General features: G+C 38.9%; 1 protein-coding gene across 1 annotated transcript in view; it reads right to left on the bottom strand.

Moving 5' to 3' along the window:
- The window catches only part of Pde1c (phosphodiesterase 1C), a 429,900-nt gene that overhangs the window by 327,285 nt on the left and 80,078 nt on the right, over positions 1–22,537 (bottom strand). Inside the window, exon 2 of the mRNA XM_028758345.1 lies at positions 20,802–20,852. Within this exon, the coding sequence (XP_028614178.1) occupies positions 20,802–20,852 (51 nt within the window). The remainder of the gene's footprint in view (positions 1–20,801; positions 20,853–22,537) is intronic.

The raw sequence follows: 22,537 nt of genomic DNA, 5'->3' as shown, positions 1-22,537 counted from the left end.
GCAAGTAGTATTAGATTCTAGAAAGATCTTCAGAGGAGTTGTTAATTTTCTGAATTAACTCTCAGAAATGGTTTCTGAGGGCTTTCCATGCATGTCCATCAGATACTTCCTCTATGGTTCAAGAATCCCTAGAAGAAAACTGGAAGAAAAGTGCCAGTGGAGGTTCAAAACAGGCCCCACTAGAAGCAAAGCCATGCCTAGTACACAGAGTGTCCAGCTTTGCATCCTAGAATATAGTCAGAACGCCCACCCCACCCCGTTTACTCTGATCTTCCCTAGAAGGATCACAGTGGTTCGGTCTCTGCACTGCTTCATCCGAGCTCCATCTGGTGAGAACCATTTGGACAACTCTGAGACAGTAGAATCAAACTGCTCCTGTGTTCCCTTGTTATGAATGTGGACAGAATAGTCTTCAGGGGCCACTGACTGGAACGTGTTCTCTGACGAAATGAAAACTAAAACTTCCCCGACTCCAATTTATTTTAGTTTGATTTGAAAACATGAAATGGTCCTGACTAAATAGAGACAAAAATCTAGAAACAAAATCACGTGAGTCCTTTCCAATAATATCAAGAGCCCCGTGAGGGAGATCACAGGTAAACCAAGCGTTCAGAATACCAAAAATAGCGTGGCTCAGGTGCAGGAAGCAAGCAGCTCCACTGAGCCCACTCCACCTCATCTGCTGCTCCCGCTCCCAAACCCAGCTGTGTGCTCCTCTGCCTTCTTCCCAATTCAGTACCCATCCATTCTCCTGCTCTCTCGTCTGTGTCCCTGCCATACCTCCTTTCTCTTACTACGCAATGAAAACTTTTTGTGTATTCCAAAACCCTTCCATACTGTCTGTTAATCCACTTGACTTGTAAACTCTATTAGCTGTTATCTATAGCCTTAAGCAGGGCAGGAGAAGGAGCAGTCAGGTTCCAATGAGTTACCATCCCATACTCCCTATGAGCTGGGAAATGCTATGATACCTGATGGGAACTGCCTTAGTGACCATCGGACCAATGCTTCCTCAAAACACTGTGGAACACTAACACATTACATCTCCAAAGATTGAATAACCTGGATCACAGAATGAGGGGGGACCGGGCAGAAAGAAAGCTGATCATTTTAACCCAATATTTTCACTTTCCTCATCCTGAGTTCTATGAGATACATCACAGAGTTTACACTTACACATAAGAGAAAACACAGATACATGACATAGATCAAGAAGAATGGCCCATGCTTCAGAAAGTCTTTTACAAAGAAGAACAAGATTCACTAGGGAGATCTCAGGCCTCGGGGAAGCAGTTTGTAACTTTAGAGAAAGGAGCTCAGCTACAGGGAGAAAGAACCATGCAGGGTAAGCTTAATGGGCTGAGAAAAGACAAGGGCACAAGCAAATGAGAAGAAGCTAAATCAGGGGTAGCCGCAGATTCACTTTGTGGTGTGTGCCTAACAGAGGCATCCTAAAATAAACTGTCTGCAGGAGGAGCCCTGGGTAATACGGTAATTCTGTGCAGGAGGAGCCCTGGGTAATACGGTAATTCTATTTCATTCTGACAAGGGTTGCTTCAATCAGCTTGAGTCTGAGTAAACAATGTATACAATCTGTTGGCACACACTGAGAATTTAGAGTCTTGCGAAAACACAAAATAGGGAGGAAATGTAATTCTCCAGAAAGAAAACGAAAAGTGCCTAGGAGGTTCCCAAAGCATATGACTTTGTATCCATCCTTCCCCGGGGATGAAGTTTCTCTGTGGGACTTTACTTACTAAAACTGAAGGGATGGTACAGAAAGCAGGAAAAAAAGAGCAAACTGAAAGAGCTAAGCCCCTGGCTCTACCAAATAAATACTACAGCACTCTCTAGAGAGTCTGCAACATCTGTAATATCCAGCCCCTCAGAAAATCCCTTTTTAAGTTTTGTTTTTAAAATCAATTTAAGTAAGTTTACAAAAAAAGGTGCTTCAATGTAGCAAATTGTATTTTGTTCTCATTGGTTCTCTTCACTGCTGGCTCCCTGTCCCTGCTTCTTTCTTGATGATCCCATGCCTTACCCGACAATCATCTTTCCTCTGCCGAATATTCCAGCATTCCATTACCCTCCCTGTACATCCCTCTCCCTTAAGATCTCTTCATCCCCTCCTAGGGTCTTCTTTCATGAACACTCCCTGCCACAAGCAGGAATGAACACATACTAAAATCTAGGATCCACAGACAACAGAAACCTGTAGATTTTGTCTTTGAGCCTGAATTACTTTTGTTTCTTATAATGATTTCTAGTTTCATCCATCTTTTGAAAATGTGAAGATTTCATTTTTCTTTACATTGGCATAAGACACCAGAGTGTATCTGTACCACACCATACATTTCTCTATTGATAGACATGTAAAGTGATTCTATTTTTTAGCTACTGTGAATCCTGGGGCAATCAACAGAGATGTACAAATATCTCTGGGGACACAGATGCCGCGAAAGAGGAAATTGGGGAAATGGGGGAAGGGACTTTAATTGGGGATGAGGGAAGTGAGGATGGATGTAAACACAGCACTCATATGTGAAATTCTTTAAAAAGTAAAAATTAAAAAGAAATGACTGTAGCAGGCTGTAGTCCTTTAGGTATATAAAACCAGGAATGGTCATATACAGGACTACTTTTCATTTTTTTATGTAACATCTATATTAATTTCTATGGGCTGCAAAAGTTCACTTTCCTACCAGAATATATGGGCTCCTCTTTTCCCATATTCTTGCCAGCATCTTCTGTCACTTGTTTCCTGGATGACAACAATTCTTATGGAAGTGATGTGGGATCTCAAAGCAGTTTGACTGCATCTCCCTAACAGCTAGGGATGTTGAACACTTTTTTAGGTATTTGCTGGCCAGTTGTATCTTTTCTTTTGAAAACTGGCTATCCATCTCAGTATCACATTTACTTACTGGAACCTTCTTTTCCTACTATTTAATTTAGGTAGTTCTTTGTGTACTTTAGATATTAACCCACTGTCTGACATTTAGTGAGCAAATATTTTGTAGGCTGTACTTCACAACAGTTTTTTTTTTCTTCTGTATCAAATCATTTTAATTTCACTTAATTCCATTTGTCAATTCCTTGTAGCTGGTCTTTAGCTACCTTGTGAGCTCTTCTTTCTTCCATCCTTGTCTATCTCTTTCAACCCCCTGGCACTAGATAACACTAGATGTCCTAATGAAAAGAATAGAGAGGAAAAGAAAGATTCCTGACTAAAGTCAGGGGTCAGATGTTATCCTTTAACTACTTCCTGTTGGTTAAGGGCGTTCCTTGGGGCAAGTTTAATCTTCACCAACAGGATATCTAATTTCTTCTTCTTGTTGTTGTTGCTTCTTTGCCCAAGACTACTTGTGAAACCATGACCAACAGCAACCAACAACAACCAACCAACAATCCTCACCACCTAATCGGGCCCTAGCATTTATTTACCCTCTGAAAAGTCCCCAGATTTCCAAACATCACACAATCACAGAATCAGTAAGTGGCAAAAATTATGCCCCCTCCAGAACATGAGGCAAATCACAGTCAGTTGCTATGGACAATCTGAAGTAGCTCCATATCCCACATCTGAGATGAAAATGAAAACATAGTCTTATAGCTGAGGTTTTTAAAGGAACCAGAATTCCAAAATTTTCACTACATTTCCTGAAATTACTTCCTGTGTTATTCGCATCTTTTTAAGAAAGCCCTTGCCTAGTTCTAGATCTTAAAGTTTTGTTTATTTGTTTGTTTGTTTGTTTGTTTTATATTTTCTCTGCTAGTTTCAAACTTCAAGGCCTACATCAAGGCCTTTGGACGATTTGGAACAGACTTTTGGTGAAATGAGAGATCTATCCAGTTTTACCAACACTATATTTTAAAGACACTATTGTTTACTGAAGTATGTTTCCTTTGTCAAAAAAAAAAATAGGCAGACAGTAAGATGTTATGTTCTTCAGACACAGGATTCAGAGAACTCTAAGCTGGACCTGACCTGAATGCGTACTCCCTGAAGTTTTCATGGTATCAGAAGGAATTATACAAGCTTCCAAAGGAGGGTTCCAAGTAACTTCCCACCCAGTTATGGCACCTGTAAACCACAATAATTAGTATGGCAGGACCACCCTAAGCGTGCAGTAGTGGCACACATCCCTTAGTGGTAACCAACTGCTCTCTAATTGGACTTAAGATCCACTCAGTAAGAGGGAAACTGTGCTAGTACTAAAAATTTAGCTAACTACCCAGTGCTAATAAAGTTATGGATTCTGGAGAGATCTACAACAATCAGTTTACTAAATCAGCATAATCTCTAACTATATTTTAAACATTTCTCTTTATACCCACAGATAATTGTAGTATCAAGGACATTTCTCTTTGCCACAGAGAAGCCATTGTAGAAAGCCATACCAATCAAAATGCAGAGTTGTGAAGCTCAGTCTCGATGGCTATATCTACAAAACAACTCCCTCACCTAAGCTTCCAAGGACATTGAGGAAGATGACGTGTGAAGACTGTAAGAGCCAAAGAGTCAGAATGTTCTGTAAGACTGTGTCTCTTAGTATGTCAGAAGCTATGCCTATGAAGTCTCACGTCTCACCAATATGACCATGAGGTCTTAATCCTATACAAAGAACTGATAGCATACCTATTGGTTATTCAATACCGAAGGACCAGCCTTTAAAAATCATACATATATATGTATATGTGTGTATATGTGTGTATATATATATATATATATATATATATATATATATATATATTTGTGCATATAACATAAATTAATAAAAAATGAGGCCATGAATTTAAAAGAGAGCCAGGAAGTGTATACAGGAGGGGTTGGAGGCAGGAAGGAGAATGGAGAAAGTTGTAATTATAATCTTAAAATTAATCAAAAAATTTAAATAAGCAGCTGTGTATATATTTATTTCTGAACAGAAATCTATGTGTCAGGTCTTTATGGCAGCACTATGGCTCTGCAGTCACATGTAGAAGAATGAAGGCAGATCCCCACTCTCACCAAATGTAAAAGTCCTAACACTCTAAAAACATTAGAGGTAACAGTAGAGAAAAGGAAAAACTTTAAGATACAGCTATAGGCAAGGACTATTCCAGCACATGACGAATGGGACCTCATAAAATTAAAAAGAAATCTATATGCAAAGCAAGCTATAAAATGAGAGAAGGGATAGCCTACTAAATAGGGAAAAAAATTTTATGAACTTTATACATCTTTCAGGTGACCAATATCATTTCACATGGGACACAAACAACCAAAGAACAAGAATTCAAGCACCCCAATCGAAGAATAGACTAAGGAAGCTGACACTTCTCAAAGCCTAAGATAAGAACAACCAGTAAACATAGAAGATGTTCAACTTCACTGGCCATCAAAGAAGTATAAATTAAAACTACAGTGAAGGTCCAACTTAGCAAGGCAGGATATCTCACTAAAAAAAACAAATAGCAAATTCTCTTGAGGCTATGGACTAACAGAAAGTGTTATGCACGATTGAACTGGTTTACACTCCAACTAGGAGGATCCTCACCAACATTTGTTATTTGAAAGGTAAGGTGGTCCAGCCACTGTGGGACTAGAGGTAGTATGTGGGAGAGGATGCAAGATTCTAGCATCATCACACATGGACAACTGCTGTCTTGAAGACTGGTGAGTCTCGTTGTCTTTTGAATGAGCTCACTCTGGAACTGACAAACTGCGCTTTCCTCGTCACTAATTTGTTTTTGTTTGCTGTACTGGTATTTGAATTCCCTACTTTCAGTAGGTTAGCATTTCTCTCATTGTACTAATTTTTAATCAAAGAACATGGCTGTATGCCACCATTGAGCCATGCCAGTTTCACACTAAATCTGCTTTCTAAAAAGACGTTAATGAGAATGTCCTTTCTCATCTGCTCAAAAGCTGTCTGTTTTTATATTTATTATAGGGGTTGTAAGTATGGAATCAGAAGACAACTTGTGGGAGTTCATTCTTTCCCTGCATTAGGGGTGTCCTGGGATTAAACTCAAGTACTCAGCCTGGTGGAATGTTCCTTTACCCACTAAGCTATCTTCTCTAGTCCCTAGAAATTGTTTGGTTTGAAAAAGATATTTCAAATGTTTCTTTTCTTTCTGTGTGGGGGTTGCTGTCATCATGTAGCCTTTTTAAATTTTCTTTATAGGTTTTATTTTCTAGGCAACACTGTGTTTACATAATGATCACTAATACACAGTATCACGATACCAATTTTTAAAGACTAGTAAAAAGGGGTTGGAGAGATGGCTCACCCATTAAGAGCTCTGCCTTCCCTTCCAGAGAACCTAGGTCCAGTTCCCAGTACCCACATGCCAGATCATAACTGTAACTCCAGTTGCATGGGATCTGACACCCTCTTCTGACATCCTCTGGTACCAAGAACTCATACGGTGCACAAGCATACATGCAGGCACAACACCCATGCACAAAAAAATTAAAACAAACTACTTAAGAGCTCATGTTCTATTTAATCTTTATTCTTAACTACTCTCTGCCCTCCAATCCAGGTAATTTTTTTAAAAAAAATGTTTCATTTCTTTACATAAAGCTAAGGAACGTCTCTATTTATACACACACATCATAGGATTGTCACATTGTGATCATGGGCCACACCCCGTGATACTAGAAAATTACTCATTTTGCTTTTGAATTCAGTCTTTTTTATGTATATATAAAGATGACATTACCAGAATGATCTCCTTCTTCTTCATAGTTTCCCAAGGCATTTCATCCCATTTTATAAGTTTTGGGTTTTTTTCTAAATTCTATTTTACTTTTATGTGTATGACAGTTTTACCTCCATGTCTGTGTACTACGGCATGCATGCAGTTCCCACGGAGGCCAGAAGAGGATGTTGGAACCCTTAGAATTGGAGTTACAGGTACCTGTGAGCAGCGATGGAGATGCTGAGAATGAAACCCAGGTCCTCTGAAACGATAGCCAGTGCCCTTAACCACGGAAGCGTAGAATTATCCCCCTTGTTTCTTGAAACCTTATATAATGGTGACGTGCTTTATTCTGATCTGAAGAATTATAAGTTATCTTTAAGTTCAAAATTGTATATTCCATTTTTTATCTCCATTTCAGCATCAGTAACTTAGTAATATACATGGGTAACTCTTGATATGAAACAATGGGATTTTCTCCCATCTCTCCCTCTCTGTTCACTGTTACTTTATGAACGTCAGGCTCTTTATTCTTGAGTTGTCTGAACACTGAGATATTTCACTTCTAAGAACTACATTTTGTATTATACCTGTTTCTCTGGTGTTTGTGCTCAGTGTCTCTTTAGCATCATAATGTATGCTCTATAGCAATACTGTGCAATCCAGAAGATGAAAGCTATGTGCGTCATTTTAATTTTCTACAAGCTACATTGATTAAAAACAAACAAATGAAACTAATTTTAATGGTACACTTTACTTAAAGACATAATCCATAATGTTATCATGTTAACATATACTCATAAAATTTTTAAAAAATATATATTAATGGTATTTTATATTATACCTAAACCTCCAAACCTGAAGATTTTAAATCTAGAAAATATCTCAATTATGACTAGCCAAATTTCATATTCTAAATAGCCACAATGTACAAAAAAATTACATCCTATAGAATTTATTTTGATACATGTTTTGATTTACCAAAGCATATCCTTGAGCAATTCCAAGAATGCCACTTAGCTAATGAGATATGCACAAATAAAAACTTAATCACAGATTCATTAAATTTTAATTATGTCCTGGTATTTATGTACTGTGTACTGTAGAGAAGAGTGAGGAGCTTGCTCTGGTGGGATTTTCCTTGCAGTCAGTTTTCTTTACCTGTGATTCCTTTATTTGCATTAGTTCTCTACTGGGGTCTCCATCCCCCTTTTTGATTCATCATTTTTCCCCTCACATTGACACACTGTCTTCCAGTTCATCTTCTTGGAGTCATTCTGTATTTCATTGTGGACTTTAGGCCCTACACTGGGCACGTGTCTTCTTTTCAGACTTTTGCTCCTGGCCATGGGGTTAGTGTCTTCCTGCTTCTGATGGAGAGTATGAATAAAGTCTATGTGTTTCCTTTTGGGATTCTGTATTAAACCATTTCTGCACAAGTCCACCCTTTCTATCATGGTCATTAGGATGGTATTTAACTCCCCTATTCCTTTATCTTTTTGTTTCATTTTGAATTTATCACAATCCTCCTACACCCCCCCCCTACACCTTTCATGACACAATAGTTGTTTTCCACAAAGCAAAATTACTCTGGATTCTAGTCACTTACCTGAGCTGCCAGACAAAGTCAGCAGGAAGAATCATGAGTAAGAGTGGATAGCTCAGACATAGGCAGAACATATCCCACATACAGGCAATAGCTTTGGGGATAGTCCTCACTCCAGATGTTCAGTACCCAACTGAAGACCAAGCTACACATCTACTTATGTGCAGGGAAGTCTAGGTCCAGCCCATGTATGTTCTTTGGTTGTTGGCCTCAGTGGGAAAGAATGAGCCTAGCTTCACAGAGATTTGATGTGCCATGGCGGGTATCCAAGGTGGGACCCCACCGCTCAAAGGAGAAGGGGGAGGGAGGGGGAGGGGGAGGAGTGACTGGGAGGGGGCAGTGAGTGGGTTTGGTAGATGAATAAGTAAAAAAAATTTTTAAAAATTAAAATAAAATAAAAAAACAAATAGTTATTGCCGTAGTCGTGGCAGTTTTACGAACATTCTTCAATACCATTATCTGGAAAGATTTCAATCAAGAAATATAAAAGATGCAAATCAATTTCCATAATAAAATTAAACTAGACCATCCATTCCTTCATTCCAGCAAAGGAGCTGATTGACAGGCTCTCTGTGATACCAGGAACAGATGCCATTTAGAGATTGGTACAGAAAGTAGAAAACCATACCTTCCTAAGAATTTCAGCGTTTTCCTCCCTTGGTGCTGCTTACTGTCTGCTAATCTCATCGAATATAATGTTTAATGTAGACTCTCTACAGATATGTACTTACAGGGCATTTTATTTGCTGACAACCATTGGTTTCTGGAAGGCAGTTGTGGTTATATCAGAATAAACATGGAATTAGGTACAAAAAAAAAAAAAGTGGACGGCCCAAGTTCAAACTCTGAGCAGGTAGAGCAGAGATGAGGTGTTTCGAAGCACAGCCTCATGGCTGTTCTTAACATGTAGCGCTCCTACATTGCCTTCAATGTCTATTTGAAAATGAATCTGATGCAGCAGATTGTTAGATAATGTGATCATCAATTCTGAGAGGAAAGCTCTTGATTGTTCTTTATGCATACAAAAAGAATCAGTTCAACAGAGGAGTGATGCAGATGAGATTAAAGGGCCGTTGCGTCCAATAGCATTCTAGAACTCCTCTTGACAGACATCTGATAATGAGGGTGCATTATTTGTGTTGATTAGATGGATAGTTGAGAGTTACTTAACGGCATTTTTAAAGTTTTCTACAATTTATATTGTATCTTCACTAATTCAGACAATGACACCTCATCCTCAGCATTTACTGAATAACTTTTAGTGTGTAACTATCTTGAAACACGTTAACGTCTGCAAAGCACGCAAATATCTACGTCTCACTGTCTCCTAGATGACTCATTTGTAAATCTATCTACTATTCCTTTGGGAAGTCTCAGGGCTGATTTTTTTCAGTTCATTATCAAAACTTGGTGGGAATGAATTCAGAGATATAGCACATACAAAAATGTTATGAGTACTTAAAAGAATATAGCCCGAGACCTTAAATGGCATGTATTCTGTGATCAAAAATAAAAGTTTTAGAAACCAATTGCTTTGAAATATAGTAAAACCAAGGACAATGTTTGGCACAAGTTATGCATTGCTAATAACAAAATGAATACAGTAGGTCATATGCTGAAAATAAGCTACTTAAGGGAAAGAATTGTGACTTACTCATCTTTATACATCTGTGCCCAGGGTAAACTCCCAGGTTTAAGTTTTTAATTGTTTCTAAGCTTCAGGTATCTCAGAATGTAGGTGCCAAATGAAAACCTTGTATGAATATCTCATCAACCTTGTCTTCCTTCCCAACAGCTTCCAGTATACTGACTGTGCTTCCAGTTTCTGACTCAGTCAGCTCACTCATTCTCCTGCCTTACTACTGTGAAGTTTAGGAAACTGCACTTCACAAGATTTATTGACTTGGAAGAGAGACTGTTCTTTGAGGACCCCAAGAACTGTACCTACAAATAAATGAATTTCAACAGAGCCCTCAATCCCATGAAATAGTCAGGAAACTGTTCATAGCTCAACCAAAGCAGGTTGGGGCTTCCCTGCAAACTGGGCTTCAACTCAAGCTTGTCCAATACCTAATGAGTCATGAGTCAGGGCAGCATCTTGGTTTCCCTTCTTCTAGGGGAAGTAGCTGGTCAGAGTGCTTGGCACACAGTAGGAGCTCCGTAGAAATGTAATTTAAAAAAACATAACGCAAGAATCTGTAACTAACAAGTCTTAGAAATCCCACAAAGTCAAAATGTTCATTCTTATAAAATAAACAAATGTAATCTTCAAAAAGCTACCGAGCACAAGGGTGAGTGTATGTCTCCTTTTGTTGGAGATCAGGGCAGAACTGCCATCACTCCTACTGAACATGTTTCGATCACAGTAACCTGGACCAGTAGCATAGGCCTGAAATCACAGCTACTTGGGAAGATAAGACCTATGCAACTAATACACAAAGCATCTCTCTCATCACCAACATCCCTCATGTTCCCCCTTAAATTCATACCTGTCTTCTTCCCATTCTAACTCCTCCATTAGCCCCATCAACCATGGCTTAGTTCTTCATTTCTGCCATCTAATACTTCTAGACTGTTCTACAAAGGGAATTGTGCAGTGTGTGACCTTTGTGGGTCAGTTTATTATAGTCACCACAATCTTTTAGTAGTTCATCTAAGTTGTCGTACGTTCAATAGCTTGTACCTCTTCATTGCTGAGTAATAAACAGACCATGGTATAAGTTGCCAGTTTGTTTAACCACTCAGCCATTGAAATACATCTGAACTGCTTTCAAATTTTAGCCATTTTTAATAAAGTCAATAAAAACAGTCATATACAGGTTTTTGTATTAATATGTTTTCATTTTCTCTGGAGTAAATGTCCAAGAGTGTAAATGCTTAGTTATATAGTAACTACATGCTTTATGGAATTGTGAAGCTTTTTCTCTGTGTCTACACAATCTACAATGTTTAAGTAGGTACGTCTCTGCATCCTCAGCATTTGAGTGGCATAGATCTTCCTTTAGCTAATTGGATAGATGCATAATGGTGTCTCATTATCATTTCAAATATGCTTGCTTGATTGCCAATACCCAAGATATCTTGGCTCTGTTTATTGCCATTTGTATATTTTCTTCGGTGACATGTCTATTAAAGTCCTTTGACAACATTTAAATCAATTGTATACTTCTCTACCCTTGAGTTTTGAAATTTCTTCATGTAGTCTAGATCCTAATCCTTTGATGGATGTGTGATTTAAAAATATTTTTCAGTTTATAGAATATTTGTTCTTGTAGATTCTTTCCTAGAACAAAGATCTTTAACGCTGACAAGGGTCAAATTACCAAGACTTCTTTCTATATATACATTCTTTTGGTATGTAGAGAAACTCTTAGCACAGGGCCTGAATACTTTTTAATTTTTTTAAACTATACAGGTTAACATTTAAGTCAAGCATCCATTCCAAATTCTTTTAATATTTTATTAATTCTTGGATAATTTCATACAATGTATTTTGATCATATTTAACCTACTCCCTCAACTCTTCCCCAATCCTGCCCCACCTCCTAGCCACCGAATTTCACGAGTTTCATACCCTCCCCCACTCTCTCACTTTCTCCTTTTCTCTTATCCCTCTTCCTCTATCATTTTAAGAAAATAAAACAAAATATACAGAGTCCGTTTTATGTTGGCTGACTATTCCTGGGCATAGTGCCTGCCCTGGAGTGTGGTCAGTATTCACACCAGGGAATAACACTGTCTTTCCCTATCTCCACAGTAATAAAATGCCAATAACCCCTCAGCTTGAGATGTTACTCCATACCTTCCTCCCCTGATGCATGCTGAGATTTTGTCTGGCATGAGCTTGTCTACATATTATACATGCTGACTCAATTGCTTTAAGTTTATATGTACATTTACCCTGTAGTTAATGAATTTCCTTCTACTTATACACTACCTGTGGCTCTTAAAGTCTTTCTACGCCCTCTTCCACATAAAAGTTTGAGCCTTGACACCAGGAACATGATATGGATTTTTCCATTTAGGGGTGAGCTCTGTGAAGTCTCTTGTTCTCTGTAGGTTGACCAGTTGTAGGTCTCTGTGTTAATTGCCATCTACTGGAAGAAGTTTCTCTGATTAGGGCTGAGTGATGCTCTGATTGATGGGTATAGTAATAAGTCATTGGAGTTGTTTTATTGCTGTGTCCATATAGCCTGCCTACAAATATCCAGTATTCCAGTACAGTTTATTGAAAAAGCCATATGTCCTGCATTGAGTTGTTCTTGTTGTGTTGTCAAAAACAAGTTAGGTGTGTTCCTATAAATTCACTTCTGGGTTTGCCATTCTATTTGGCTGACTTATGGATTTATCCTCTCATTACCACCACTAGGGTCTTTATTATTAACTCTTGAAATCAAATAGGCTAGTCCTTGAGTCTTTTTCAAAATCGTTTGACTTTCTAGTTTTGTTGAATTTTCCAGATTAATTTCAGAAAACATAAAAATCCAATTTATATCTATATAAAATTTTGATAGCATTTTAGTGGGAATTGTGTTAAATCAGGGTATCAATACCAAAACTCCTAGTGTTTTTAATATATTGTCTCTTTCAATGTATGAGCGCAGCATGGTCTTGTGCCGTGTAACAGTTTGGTTAACAACATATTACATACACAATGACAATACTAGAAGGTCAAACTGTAATGGCATCACTGTGTACACATCTTCCAGGTATGTATTCACACAATGACAAATCACCTAAGCAGTGTGTTTCTAGAACATGTCCCCAGAGTTAAGGGGTGCGTCATTTGATGTCTTGCACTGAGATTCTAGGGTTTCTTTCATGAGTATTGCAGTGTCAGTGCAAGTCTTGGATCTTTTCATTCCACCTGGTTAGAGTACTTGTAAACATCATTGCTCCATTTTTCTGCCTAGCTTACAGCAATACAATGGTTTTTGTGTGTTAATCTTGTACAATACAATGCAACTCACTTATTCAACTTACTGTTGAACTTTGAATGGATTCTTTGGGGTTTTCTACTTAGAAACAATCACGTCAATTGTAAATGGTAAATGTGTGTTTCTTTCTTTCTGATAGGCTTTTTAAATTTATTCTTTATCCACTGAGGTATCAGATAGAACTTTTAAAAGAATTTTAAATAAATATAGTATGATACTTGTTCCCAATTGTGGTGAAAAGCATCCATCTTTTTGTCCTTCTGTTAACTGTAGGAGTTATTTTTGAGCATACTCTTTATCTAATCACAAGCCTCTCAAAATCAGAGGACTTTTTTTTAACCATGGGTAGCTGTTGAGTGTTGTTCAGTGTTCTTTCTGCATCACTGACATGATCATGTGTGACATTCCTACTTTAGCCTGTCAGTATAGTTGGCTATATTGAATAATTTTTAGACTAGTCAATGATCCTGGTATCCCTAGAATTAACTCCCATTAGTTGAAATCTATTATTCAAATACACAGATATTATCAGGGACTAATAGTATTAACAAATTCTAATACTGTGCTAGGGATTTTGCTTCTATAACTATAAGGTATTTGTCTGTAATCTTTTCTGTAATCTATCTTTGTCTGCTTAATAAATATCTTTATCAAGACAATGCTACCCTTTAGTTTCCTAAGAGGTGATAAGGATATAAAGATCTGATACTCATTTGCATTGGTTTATAGTTTTCAGCCATACTCTGTGGATCTTAAAATTGAAATTCTGGAAGTTTCTAATTACGTGATAGTGTTACTAAATGAGCTTCATCTTGGATAAGTTGTGTAGTTTTGTCAGAGTGAAATACATTTCATCTAAGCTCTGGAATGTATCTACTGTAGAGATGTTCAGAGTATTTTATTCTCCTTTTGATACCTGCTGGTCAGGATATTCAGTTTCATTTCTTATATTTATGATTTGCTAGAAGTTTCTCCATTTTATGGATCTTTCAAAGAACCAACTCTTTGTTTTCTTTACTTTTTCTTCACAGTCAAGTGTAGCTTAACTTGGGGATTTGTTCTTATAAGCACAATTAATCTGTTTCTTGACTGTGACAATATCATAAAGCGTACACTGTCATTCCGTCTCAAATACAGAACCTTTATTTTTCTGGGACTGCCATCGTAGATATAGTCTGTTTTTATATAGTACATCTATGTGTCTCTGTTTTTAATGTCACCAATTATTGCTCTTTTCTTTAGCATTTCTTTTATAGTGCTTGATTTGGGTTTGTTTACCTTTTTCAAAGTTCTTAAGATTTACTTTGGGCTGTTTTTTAATATATGCATGCATTTGGGTTCAACAAACTTTCCTCTTAATCCTGTTTGAGCAAAGTGTAACTTTTAAGTACCATAAGCTTTGACAAACTGCATCTTTATCCCAACTCAGTAAAGCATGATTTTATTCCTCTTAAGACTTCATGATGGAAGTGTGATATTTACTTACAGTTATTTAACGATCTGCTTCTTAGACTTCTCTAATTGGTTCCATTCCAGTTAGAGATCACATTCTGCATAATTTCCGTTCTTTTACATTTCTTAAGATTGTTTTATGGTCTAAGGTTAGACTATCTTGGCATGTAGTCTTTGCATACCTTGAAAGGAAATATGTGTTTGGCAGTTACTGAATGAACTATGCATGTAACAAATCCTGCTGATGGTGGTGCTGGGTTCTATAACTTTTCTTCTGGATGCTCTATGTATTGTTGAAGGAGGTATATTAAAGTCTCCAACTATAATTGTGTACCTAGCTATCTATTTCTTGTTTTAGCTATATCAGATTCTGCTTCATATATTTTACATCTCAGTTACCGTTACATAGACATATGAGATTGTTGTCTCCTTGGTAGAATGACCACTACCATGATACAATGTTCCTAATGTTTCTTTTATTTGATAATACACTAGAGATTCTCTTTGATTGATGCTAATGTGGCTCTTTTTTCCATTCTTTGACCTTCAACTTGCTTAAATGATTTTATTTGTTTCTTATAGGCAATACATAGTTGGTTATGTTTCCTAATCTACTATGACAATCTTTCCATTAATTGCTGAACTTAGATCATTTGAAAGTAAGGTATTATTTATGCTGGGTTATATTTGTTTTGTTTGTTTTTTTCATCCCTCTATTTCTCTTGTGACTTTCTAAGATGTTTTTAGAATTTCATTTTATGTACTGGTACCTTTGCATATAGATTTTTAAACAGGTATACTGGGCATTGCATTATACATTGTATATATGAAGTAATACTAAGAACAAAAATAGGTCTTCTAGAATGATTATTTTTGCCAATTCAAGTATAGAACCCTTATGTCCCTTTGATTCCCCAATTTAAAATATAATTATATATTTAATAATATTCATAATAGTTATATTTGCTTTATGTACACTTAAAAACACATCAGGTAATTGTGATTTTTCTTCAAATACCATAAGTAATTTAGAAAATTGGAGGTAAGCCCTTATCTGCTTGCTCTTGGTATTTGCTGTCCTTCCCTTCCTGGTTTTGTATGGCTCTTTATTTTAAGTTTTCTTTTGCTTATGAACTTCCTTTAGCCTTTCTTCAGCCTGATTCTTTTTTCTTCAACTTGTAACATGTAGATTGTTCCTTTGTTCTGGGGACCATCCTATTGGCTGTAGGTTTCTACATTTGAAGTTCTTTCCTGTTAACACTTAAAGATACTGTGTTTCTGTGGCTCCTGATGAGGAATCTGTCATAATTCAGTTTGCTTTCCTTCTACCAGTCAGTTGTCTGTTTGATTTGGCTGCTTTCAAAATTTCTCCTGAATTTTTAAAAGTTTGAGTAAATGTGTCTTGGCGTGGATTTCATTGGCCTTACTCTGACACACAAGCAGAGAAATATGGGGTACTGCCTCATTACTGCAAAATGAATGTAAAAATCCAAGGTCCCCACTGGGCTGCGACTGCTCTACTGAGACCCAAAAAATAAACAGAGAGGTAAAATTCCTAGTTCCGCATATAGTCTCTACTGATGCAACACTTATAGGCCACCCAATCCAAAGGGAGAAGATGTAGCCTTACATCTCAGTGTGGGATGAGAAAGATGCAAACACTTTTGGAAAACAAAATCTGTGTTTTAAAAGTCCAATTTAGGAGGTTTCGGATAGTTCACCATACTGCATAACCCAAATTCTTTCATTACATGGGCAGTAAAACATGATGCCGGGGCTATGGAAACAATATGAAATCAATGAGCTATACTGATATTAAATTGTTCCTCCATTGCTAGAACCCATGAAGTGCTTCCTGTTTATTATAAAGTACTTCTAAATATCTTATTCAATATTTCTTTATGCATGTAAAAAATGAAGGCGTTTGCAAATTATCTAAATCTATCTTTTGCTGGAACCTAAGACACTGCCCTAATTTTTTTTTCATACCAAGAGGGTAAAAGAAAACAAATGAGGAGATAGTCAAATCATGTCTTCCTTGCCCTCCCCGAAGTCATAGGCACACTCAGAAAGTTCTAATCTGACGTTTTTATGAGCTTCACACATGTGTCTAGGAGCAAACACGGCTATTTCCCTTAGGGGAGTAGGAGCTGCTCTGCATTTAGGCAAAATGTAAGTTGAAAAAAAAACAGAAGGTAAGATGCTAAAGGCAAGGGGGTCCGCAGATATCAACACAATAAAGAAGAGAAAGTGCTCTGCATGGGGCACTGGGGGCGATTTACTTAAGATGGAACTAAATGGTAAGACATGGAAGAGGGTGAGAGGAAACCCAAGAGGTGGTGCCCAGGAGGTGGCTGGCGGAAGTGTGCCAGGTGGCAGAACCATGGAATGGACTGTTCAAAATAGTTCTATAATTCTAAGGTTCTATCAGGACCCATCCCAAGGGCCTGAGTCAGCAAATGGAGAATGAATCAGAGAATCAGCATTTCTAGAAAGTTCTTGGGATTCCATGTGAAAATCATGGAGAGGCCATCCCCTCTCCTGGAGACATTCTAGAGCCACCATTGGGTGAGTGGGAAGCAGAAGCTCAGATCCTGAAGAGTGTTGAGAGACCTAGAGCCCAGTATAGGAGCTGAAGTATTTAGAAATACTATGGAGTGTACAGGAGTAATCAAAAGACCTCAAATCCAGCTCCTGGATACGTCTCTTTTGAGCTTTCCTGGGGGACAATCAACATACGAAATGCATTTATTTAAAGTGTATATTGTGAGATTTTCATAACAAGTATATGCTTTCTTAACCACTAAGTTATCTCTCAAGTCTAAAAATTATTATTTTCTTTCGATTATTGTTCATCCCGTGAGAAATTATTCTCCCATCTTCTAGGGAATCAATGGAAACTTCAGAATAAAGAATAAAACTGTCCAGCTATGTAAACTGTGGGACCACTGTATCCTCTACATGTCTCTGCAGTGCCCTGGACCTCCTCCACAGTATTAGTCCAAAGGAGCACGCAGCCTCTTGGCTCCTGGAGCGCAGAAGCATATTGTAGCCCAGGCTTCTTCTGCCACTCTGTGGCTGGACTTGAACACTACATGTGGTCATTATTCCCTGACATGGAAAAGAGCTTTTATTTTTTAAGATTAGAAACCATTTTCTTTATACATCAACCCCTCTGATCCCTCCATACACAAGAGGGAAGAGCCAGGATAATGATGCTACAGCTTCAGCCTCAAGATGACTACCTTCATGACAGGTGCCATTCCCAAACTATGGACTCAACACTACTATTTATAATAAACCAGTTATTAGGTAGATGCTCTGATTGGAGCCAGGTTATCAAAAGTCAAAGCTAGAGCTTGAAATAAAGGGTCAGATAGGATCTGAGGTCTTCCATGTCTCATCCCTTGTCCCAGTGCTTCTCTGACCCTCTGGCTGGGTCTAGGCCTCACAGCAAAGGCTCCAGTTTGACATTCCATTGGATAATATACCCTAGCTGGTGGATAGCTGGGCTTTCCACCTAGCTCTGTGTTGTTAAAGAAAATTAGGAGAGAAGTACAATCCTGTATCCTCACAGTTCCAGAATATTATCCAGGTCTCCCCCTCCCCCGCCCCCATGCTGAATGCTTCAGCCCACCACTCTTCCAGTGTGATATATAAAGAGTTGGCAATTCAACAGTGATATGAGGAGAATATTCTTCCCTCTCTAATGCTGCCCAAGTTCCCCTCTATCTACTACTTGCTACAAAAAGAGGCAGCACCTAATGTGCCTCTGATTTTCTCTTAGGATACAGCACTCTGCCAAGACACTTTGCTCTCCTTCTCTGTGTTGGGCTCATTTCACAAGGGTATAGTGAGCCATTTTTCCCATATAGACTTTCCCCCCTGGCATCCTCAATTATGTCTAGCTAATAATGTCTAGCTGTCATGTGACATGCCACCCTTTCAAATCAGTCACATAGCTTAGAAGTTGTAAAAGTCACCCACAAAAGAGATCACCCTTTCTGTCCATAAAGGAATTTACTGCTCCAGGTCTCCTGGTTACATGGTTCAAGTAGCCTCTTCTCTTTCCGTACCATGACAAGTGTCAGGAACTCTCATTAAGGTAAATCCTGTACATGGCACAATCACCAGATATCCATCTTCCTGACTATTTCTCAAAAGAAAAAAGTAAAAATAAAATGGATAAAGGCATACCCATCATGCTCATTGAAATAGTTATTTTGGAAATAATGGTTCCAGGTAGGAGGACAATGAAAAATGGGGCCCGTGAGAAGTGAGAGTTCATTGCAGTGTCTACAATGTGAACACATAGTTCTCTGTCATTAACATGTATCATTACAGTTCTATAAAAACCATCTCTGGGAAATCAATCATAAAGTTTGAAACTTTCTGAAAAGCGTGAGAAAGCAGAGTTTAGAGGAATCTCTATAAATACAGAAATCGTAGTTTTAACTTCATGCATTAAGATCACACTGGTCATGTCACACTTGCATCTTGTCAACCACACTCGGGGTAAAGTAATGATGAGATGGAATGTCAACATTTTTGTAAAAGTTATCACTTTCATTTTTCAGATTGGAACTCCAGGGCCCAGAGAAGCATAAATAGAATTAAAGAAAAATAAGTAAAGCAAAAATAGTGTTGGAGTAAGGGAATCCCCACCTATTGTTATTTAAGATCCAACCATTTCTCAACTCAAAGCAGAAGAGGTTTGTAGAGCATTTCTACTGCTCTTGTTCTGGCTCCAGCATCCCCATCATCTTCACTGGTACCCACTCATTCCAGGATATCCACAAATTTGCTATTTGATTTACTAATCGCATGGGTATGTGTAGCGTGTAATTATTAAAAAAACAATTCACGCTAATGCCAGCTACATGCCGGCAACAGCGGTTTTGCCCGCCCCCATGGTTCCGGAAGCGGCCGTCTGTCTGGTTTCCGATGGTTAGCCTGTGCCCCAACTGCTCCACACTCCTAAGCCATCTGTTCCCTGCTACTAGCCTGCCGAGACTGGCTACCACTGGCTCTAAACCCCTAGCCCCAGAGGCTTGTAATTTATCAGCCAGATTTATAACAGTAAATCTTCAACCCCCAAAACGCCCATACAAAGAACTCAAAACTCAATTGATACAGATACAAGCTGCACACCTAGACTGGACAGACATGTCCTACATTATTTAATCGTCTATCTAAGAAATCCCCAATTACTTATGGCTCCTAGGACCACATGGTTCTGGTTCATCTTCTTCCTCCATCTTCTCTCCGTTCCTTCTCTGTCTGTCTCTCTGTCTCTCTGTCTCTGTGTCCCCTCTCTAAAAACTTTCAGCTCCACCTTCTTTTTCCACTGCCCAATCACAGGCTCGACCCTTATCTGACTTAAAATTTCACCTGACTTCACCTACATACAGACAACAATCCACAGGTATGGAAGCCTTTGAGAAGCTTTTGGTGGCTAGTTTCTTATCAAGATCAAGATCTGGACAGATCTGGTGGGAAACAGTAGCCTGACTTGGGAATATTTCCGAGCCCAGAGAAAGCCATCAATCCATTGGAGCTGCAAAGTGTCACTAAGACAGTAGTATAAGTGCACAAATCCACAGTGGGTTGCAATGACACTTTATATGTGGATAAAACACACATAAACACACTATATTTTTATATAGGCCTAGTAGCTACAAACTTCCTCCATTCAGCACCACTAAACCTCCTCCCTCCCTGCAATGTACTCTGGGGATACTCCTCACACAGTGTCTCTCAAAGTATTGTAACAAGAGTCATCTGGGGATTTGTTAAAATGCAGGTTCTGGTTCAAGAGGTTTGGAGTAGACGTCTGGAGGCTCTATATCTCTCAAAAGCAAGGCTGAGACTTGTCTACTGCTCTGGAAATCAGGCTGCAAAGAACAAAGCCCTAGAGTTCAACTTAGAGACCAGAGGTCTCCAGACTAAAAACCCCATGGATGGAGCTGAAGTCTAATGTTAACTAGCAAGAGACATATTCTAAATTACTGTTTTAATAACACCTAACGGAGTCATAGAGGTGAAGCACATGAGCAAAGGCCTCTGGTGAACGTGTTCTACTGGAGCCCAGGAAGAGTGAAGCAAGGTTGACTTACGGGAGAAGCGGGCAAGTGGTCTGGCATTCTTGTCTCCTGCTTCATTTGCAACTGGGGGAAAAACAGAGGACACAGTTAAGAACAAGGCACAGCAAAGGGAACCCATAAACATCTCACCCAAGAGATTCACAGGCCTACTGTCAATGCGATTTATTGATTACCCTCCACAGCTAGAGAAATCTAGCTGGTGCCCAACTAGAAGCTATTCTCTTACTGACTATTATTCATGGTGCTTGACAACGCTCTGTACACTACTGGAAGAAAAAGGTACTCTGTAATATCACCCAGCTACAAACCCTGAAACCTACCACAGCAACCTGCCTGAGAGATAAACTGACACAATAGGGGTATAAATGTTACAGGAACAACCAACCACTCTAAAAGCCCACGCCATGAGATATAATCCACACCTGACACTACTAATGAAGCCAAAAACTGGAGGCTAGATGAACCCTATGGGAAAACGTACTAGTGTTACTCAGCTAAACGAACACAGCCATCAAATGACTCCTAATGACATATGTTATAACCGTAGGTCAGTGCACCACTCAGCCCTCATCAGAGAAGCTTGTTCTTGCAGTAGATGGTCACTAACAAAGACATCCACAACAGGACAATGTGCAGACGGTGAGAGACCTTGGAGCACTCAGCTGCAAATGGATTGGAAGAGCTGGGTGGATGACTCCAAGGAAACAGCATCTTCCAGACACAACAGCACCACTGAACATATGATCACACAGAGACTGGGACAACATGCATAAGACAAATTCCAGACAGACAAAACCCCAGCCCAGAGGAGTGAAAGTGGACACAAAGTCCCTCCCCTAACCGAGAAGCTATTTGCAAGTGGTACCTGTCAGGGAAGGAAGAATCAGTTTTATATAAGGAAGAATACTGCGTACATCCATCATACTTCAGGGTCGGTTTCATCCTCAGTTGTTAAATGAAACAAAACAGACTCCAAGGCTTTTATCACCAACACTTAAATGAGACTGATGCCTTGGTCACCTTCATTTAAATATCTGAATAAAACTGGCCAGAACTAGAACAGCCTCAACCTAGCAGGTTTAGAGAGGTTAACCTAATTACATCTAACCGATTCCCAGGGAATTTGGCCATCTTTGTACCCCAAGATTCCTTTAAAAGGATGTCCACATCGTCTGAATCCACACCAAGCTGCTAAAACAGAGCGTGTTCTCAGACCCAGGTGGGCAGACCCGAGGTGAACATGTCAGAAGATGGTGACAACGTTGGGCTTTGTTAAAACTGCCCTTAAATCAGATGGTAACAAAGAGAGTCCACGAAGAGAGGCTTGGGGACGCTGTTGGGGAAACTTCTCTAGAAAACCCAGGAAGAAAGCTGGAAGGGTGATTTTACTTCCTCTACCTCCTCTCCATAGTTTATCATCAAATCCGTGGAGCTACAGTCACTAAGATTGCAATTTATATTGCTATCACTTCAGACCAAACTGAGGGACCTAGCATCCTGTAGACACACAAGTTTCATTTGCCTTTTTATCTTTTGGTTGCGTGTGAGTTACAGTGCGTGCAAATGTGTGTACGCATGCGTTAAGTGTGTGTAAGTATGTATACATGGGAGCATTTGTCTCTATGCGTGTGTGTGTGTGTATGTGTGTGTGTGTGTGCGCGAATGCAGCTGCACACATGCCACAGCACATGTAGAGGTCAGAGGACAACCTCAGGCAGTATTTCTTCTCTTCCTCCTTGAGAGAGGGT

The sequence above is a fragment of the Grammomys surdaster genome, unplaced genomic scaffold (genome assembly GCF_004785775.1).
Source record: "Grammomys surdaster isolate TR1022 unplaced genomic scaffold, NIH_TR_1.0 126197, whole genome shotgun sequence".
NCBI classification, from domain to species: Eukaryota; Metazoa; Chordata; class Mammalia; order Rodentia; family Muridae; genus Grammomys; species Grammomys surdaster.
This window is presented reverse-complemented; position numbering and strand designations above follow the sequence as displayed.